The 5501-nt window shown below is 34.4% G+C and overlaps 1 protein-coding gene across 1 annotated transcript in view; it reads left to right on the forward strand.

Annotated features, from left to right (window-relative positions):
• The window catches only part of HELRODRAFT_178717 (hypothetical protein), a gene marked incomplete at both ends in the record, with an annotated part of 5042 nt that extends 1545 nt beyond the window's left edge, over window positions 1-3497 (forward strand). The window contains 3 exons of the mRNA XM_009026799.1: window positions 442-634; window positions 2711-2955; window positions 3138-3497. Coding sequence (XP_009025047.1) covers window positions 442-634; window positions 2711-2955; window positions 3138-3497 — 798 coding nt within the window. The remainder of the gene's footprint in view (window positions 1-441; window positions 635-2710; window positions 2956-3137) is intronic.
• Window positions 3498-5501: the final 2004 nt, after the last annotated feature.

Raw genomic sequence — 5501 nt, forward strand, 5'->3', positions numbered from 1 at the left:
ATTTTCCGAATTCATGCTGCAAATAAGGCCATATTTCGACTCCGAATGAATCATCATCAGTGCGGTTGATGTTTATAAAGCGAAATAATGACTTTGTCAAAATGAACTTAGATGGAAATTAGGTGTCAGGTTTCTTTATTGGCTGGTCATTTACTTTGGTCTCCTTTTCTTCTTGAGATTTTGAATTTTAATAAACTAAACGTTCACCAAAAAACTTTAGTGAGAAAAATCGAAAAAACGAACTACAAACATATTAACGCCAAACATTCGGTAGAATTTATAGAATATTGTAAAAATTATGGTCTATTACCAACATATATATATATATATATATATATATATATACTTTAATTTAATATTTAATATTCGCATAAAAAGAATCATCCCATCCGACCAAATTTAATTTAATAGTAAATATTTCATTATTTAATAAATATTCAGTGTTGCAGCATGCATCAAACGAAGGTTGATTTCTATTTTGGAGGGCTAGCTGGCAATCTCTTTGCAGTTGCTGGTTGCCTCGCAAATTACGACATCGCGGTCGGCTTAACTCCAGCTGTTGAACAATACGTACCAAGTGAAAACCGATGGTACATGGCGGAACCTCTACCTCATGCAGTTGCGAATTTGGCAGGTCTTTAATATCTTTATTTTGTGGTTTCTATTAATAATTCAATTTTAACTATAAAACATTTGCTCAAATTTGTATTAATTTTCAAAAAAACTTTTAATATTTGACATTTTTGACTAAAAATTATTAATAACGTTAACGTTAATTATAAAGATCACTGCGTTTTCGGCATAATTCAACTTGTAGTTGTCTTTTTTTCTCTATGTTCATCGTCTCTTCCATCAGTGACGACACATTAAGTCCATGTCCTTGATAGAAATTTTGGGTTTAATCAACTACAAGTTGAACAGTGCCGTATACGCAGTAATCTTAATTAATATCAATCAATCAATCAATCAATCAATCAATCAATTAGCTTATAAAGCGCTATTTCCGCGATGTTCAACAGCTCTCCTCAATGAATTTTGAAAACAGATGGGTCTTGAGATCCGCTCTGAACTTCGTAAGTGATGGAGAAGTAGTAAGAGAAGTAGGTAGAGAGTTCCAGAGAAAAGGACCAGAAAAAGCAAAAGCAGATTTGGCAAAAGAGTGTTTAACACGAGTTAAGAAAAAGCGAGAAGACGATCGTAAACCGGGGCGTTTAGGTTCAATTAATATATCTGATAAATACTTAGGAAATAATTTAGATTGAGACTTATACATGAACGTGCAAATTTTAAAAATTATTCTATATTTTATAGGTAGCCAGTGCAAGAGAATATATAATAATTGTATATATGATAATCTAAACCCTATATATATATATATATATATATATATATACATACAGATATATATTAGGGATGCACCGGATTCGGATTCAAAAACCGGCCGGGGCCGGAGTCGGATTTTAGTTACCATTTTACATACGTTAGAAAAAATACTCACATTTACGGTTATCTACATGTTGAACATCAAAAAATAACACCAAGCAAATAGTTAATTAATTCAAATATATGAATAAGCTGTGTGATACGCCAAATTCTGTACACAAAGATCAGCTTAATTTATGCATAACCCATGTTATAGCATAAAGAAAATTTTCCAGCTCATTCACAATTAGTGATGTTAATATTATGTGTCATGTATGCACGTGCACAAGTTATTTTACACAAAGATCAGCTTATAATGTATGCATAATCCATGTTATAGCACAAATAAAATTGTTCAGCTCACCTCACAATTAGTGATGTTGTTATTATGTGTCATGTATGCCTAGCCTAACCTTTAACATACCATGTTCTTAAATAATGCAATTATGTATATATATATATATATATTATTTAGCTTTATGATCCGTCATATACAACTATATAGTACAAACACGTGCACAAGTTCTTTTACACAAAGATCAGCTTATAATTTATGCATAACCCATGTTATAGCACAAAGAAAATTGTCCAGCTCATTTCACAATTTGTGATGTTATTATGTGTCATGTATGCTTAGCTTTTAACTTATTGACATAAAATTAATTGAATTCAATGAAATTTTTTTTTCTATTTATAACATTTTTAAATGCCGATAGACGCTTAAATCCGGCCACCAAATCCGGCCGGGGCCGAACTTCGATGCATCCCTAATATATATATATATATATATATATATATATATATATTGAAAAAATGAAGTAGAATATAGGAGAGAATAGTTGATCTGTCATCAGATACAGATCGACAACTGTTCTCACCTATATTCTTACTCATTTTTTCAATTTTATTCAATTCAGCAGAGTGAAAAGTACGGCCCTAGCGACTAAAATGTGATTTTGTAAACCTTAGTATGCGATCTTACGCATTTAAATAAGAATCGCACAAGCTGTTCCTTTAACTCGGGCTACCATTGAGTCCCATAAGGGACGAAACGCGTCTAGCCTGAAAAGATTTGTGTGTTCACAAATTGCACCTATGGTTGTTGATGGGAGATGGTGTACTTTATGTTCTCGTACGACGTAACTGATGACAGTTCAACATATCGATATATATATATATATATATATATATATATATATATATATATATATACATAAATAGATATATATATAGATATATATATATATTTATATACCATAACCGATCTTACAACTCCACCAATCAACAGGTTGTGTGTGGAATGGCACGATGTTTGTCAGTGGCGGGCGTGACCCATGGACAAGGTGTCTGGTGTACCAGTATGACCCTTTATGTAACAAATGGTTTGCGAAAGCTCCCATGTTGACGGCTCGGACTGACCACGTCATGACATGCACGGGGAATAAGATTTTCGCCGTTGGAGGCTTTGTTGAAGCAGATGATGACTATCCGGATGAAGTGGAATTTATTTGGCCTAATGGAGGCGATTCAAGGGTAAAAATGCTAAATTTTGTCGTTGTCACTCAGTTCATATATTTTGCCATTCATTAGTAAGTAGTACGTACGTTATTGAAAGATGTCTTCAATTTCATATATAAAAGAATTTAAGATTTGTAATTTTATACTAAGGAATTTGAACCTTAACTTTAATTTTGAAAAAAATTCAATCAACAAAGGATGGAGAGATGTATGATGTAGAGACTGATCAGTGGACATCAGTGTTTAACCTATGGAGGCCTGCTTTTCATACACCATCCATCACCATCAACAACTGCCTCTACATCTTTGGAAGAAATAGGTATCGAAATTTACAAAAGATTAATCTGGCAAAGTACACGAAGGAGAAGAAAACGTCAAATGATTCAAATTCCTCATCAGTGCAAGACAGGAATGCCGATAATAATAATTTTGTGGTGATAGATGCAGAAGAACAGAATTCTCACACACATGATTGCCAAATTTTTAAATTTAATCGACAGAAAAAAGGACGGTTTAAATATCATTACGTTGGTGTCATGTTTGTGTCGAATATTTGAACGAGGTCACTAAGATATCAATCTGATTTGTTTCATTTGTCTTTTCATTTTTCATTTCAATAAATTTAAACTGTCATCTATCTCGTCCCATAAATTTTTTCCGAACGTTTTACACATTAAGTGATGTGTAATTAATCGTTAAAATTGTTAAATCTTGACCTCACTCTACCTCCTAACGCCAAATGATTCAAGTGTATCAGCGCTATACGGCAGGGATGCTTATAATAATAATAATAATAATCTGGTGGCAAATGAAGCATAGGAACAGAATTCTCTCTGCGTTGGCGTTTGCCAAATTTTGATACATGAACCTCGCAATGACCTCGCAATATGTTGGTGTCCTGTCGGATGTTTGAACGTATAAGGTCACTAATGGATCAATTCGACAATTATCATTTGAATCTTTAATTATGCATTATGACTGAAAGGCGATTGTTGTTTAATGTTGATGATCAGTGGCGTAACGAGGGGGGGGGCAGGGGGGGACAGTTGTCCCCGGGCGCAGGGCTGGGGGGGCACAATATCAGTGATCAAAATATCAGTGACCAAAAAGGTTTTTTTATTATTATTTTGCTTTACCTAGCAATTTCTGTGTCTGTCCTTTAGAACAGGTCAGTCACAGTTTCGGACTGTTTGATGTCTTGTTTCCTCTCTGTGTTGAAGGTTGACGCTGATGGTTGGTTAGTTGTTTAATCTTTAAAATTTGTTGCTGTTTTGTTAAAAATATTTTAATAAATACATTTATGTAATTGTCTATATTCAATTAAGTTGGTTTTAAACATTAAATAATTTATTTGGCCTAAATTTTATGATGACAAGTTATGTTAGTTAAGGATTTTATTTTTAGCGCATTTTTGAAATGCTGCTTAATACTTCACTTTGAAAAGACATGTTTTGAATAGTTTGTTATGTTAGTATTAATGCCACTTTAGATTATGTCTGTAAAAAAGTAAATATAAAAATAGTTGCAAAATAGTTGGAAAAAGTTTAACTACTTTTTTTTTAGTTTAGTTCACTACTCTTTGAAAAAAGTTTATAACTATTAGTTTAACTACTTATTTTTAGTTGAAAAATAGTTATAGTTTAATTAAAAATATTTAGTTAGTCAAGAAGGAGAGGTTTAGGGTATGGAGAAGGGACATGACGGAGGAAGCGGAGTCTGAGTATAGGAAGGCTAAGAAGGTTGCAAAACAGGCAGTGGCAACTGCAATGACGAAAGCATCAGATAGGTTAATGAAGGAAATGGAATTTGATGTGAGTTCGAGGAAAATGTTCAAAGTAGCAAAGCAGTCAATGAGGGATAGGAAAGATGTTATAGGGAATGGATGTGTTTGGGATGGATCTGGCAAGTTGTGCATAGATGAGGAGGAAAAAGCTCAGGTGTGGAAAGCTCATATGGAAAGGTTGATGAATGAAGATAATGAGTGGGATGGAGATGTGGAATCCGCGGTCACACACGGACCTATAGAGAAGGTGACGATGGAGGAAGTAGAGAAAGCAGTTAGAGAAATGAAACTAGGTAAGGCGACAGGGGTTTCGGAAGTGGCGGAAGAACATATTAAAGCGAGTGGGGTGATAGGAATTGAAGTTATGATGAGAATTGCTAACAGTATGTTTGATGATGAAGGTATACCTGAGGATTGGCGACACAGTGTGTTGGTGCCGTTGTATAAGGGCAAAGGAGATGTGAGAGATTGTGAGTCATACAGGGGTGTGAAATTACTAGAGCACGGAATGAAGGTAGTGGAGAGGGTGCTTGAGAGGAGGTTGAGAAGTATGGTGACAGTTAATGAAATGCAGTGTGGGTTTATGCCTGGTAGGGGAACGGTGGATGCGTTGTTCATGGTGAGAATGTTGCAGGAGAATAATAGAAAGAAGAAACGAAGATTGTACATGTGTTTTGTGGATCTAGAAAAGGCTTTTGATCGAGTACCGAGGAAGGTCATTGAATGGGCGTTGAGGAAGAAAGGAGTGAATGAGAGACTTGTTAAAGCTGTGATGCAG

This window comes from Helobdella robusta (assembly GCF_000326865.2).
Source record: "Helobdella robusta unplaced genomic scaffold HELROscaffold_49, whole genome shotgun sequence".
Lineage (NCBI taxonomy): Eukaryota > Metazoa > Annelida > Clitellata > Rhynchobdellida > Glossiphoniidae > Helobdella > Helobdella robusta.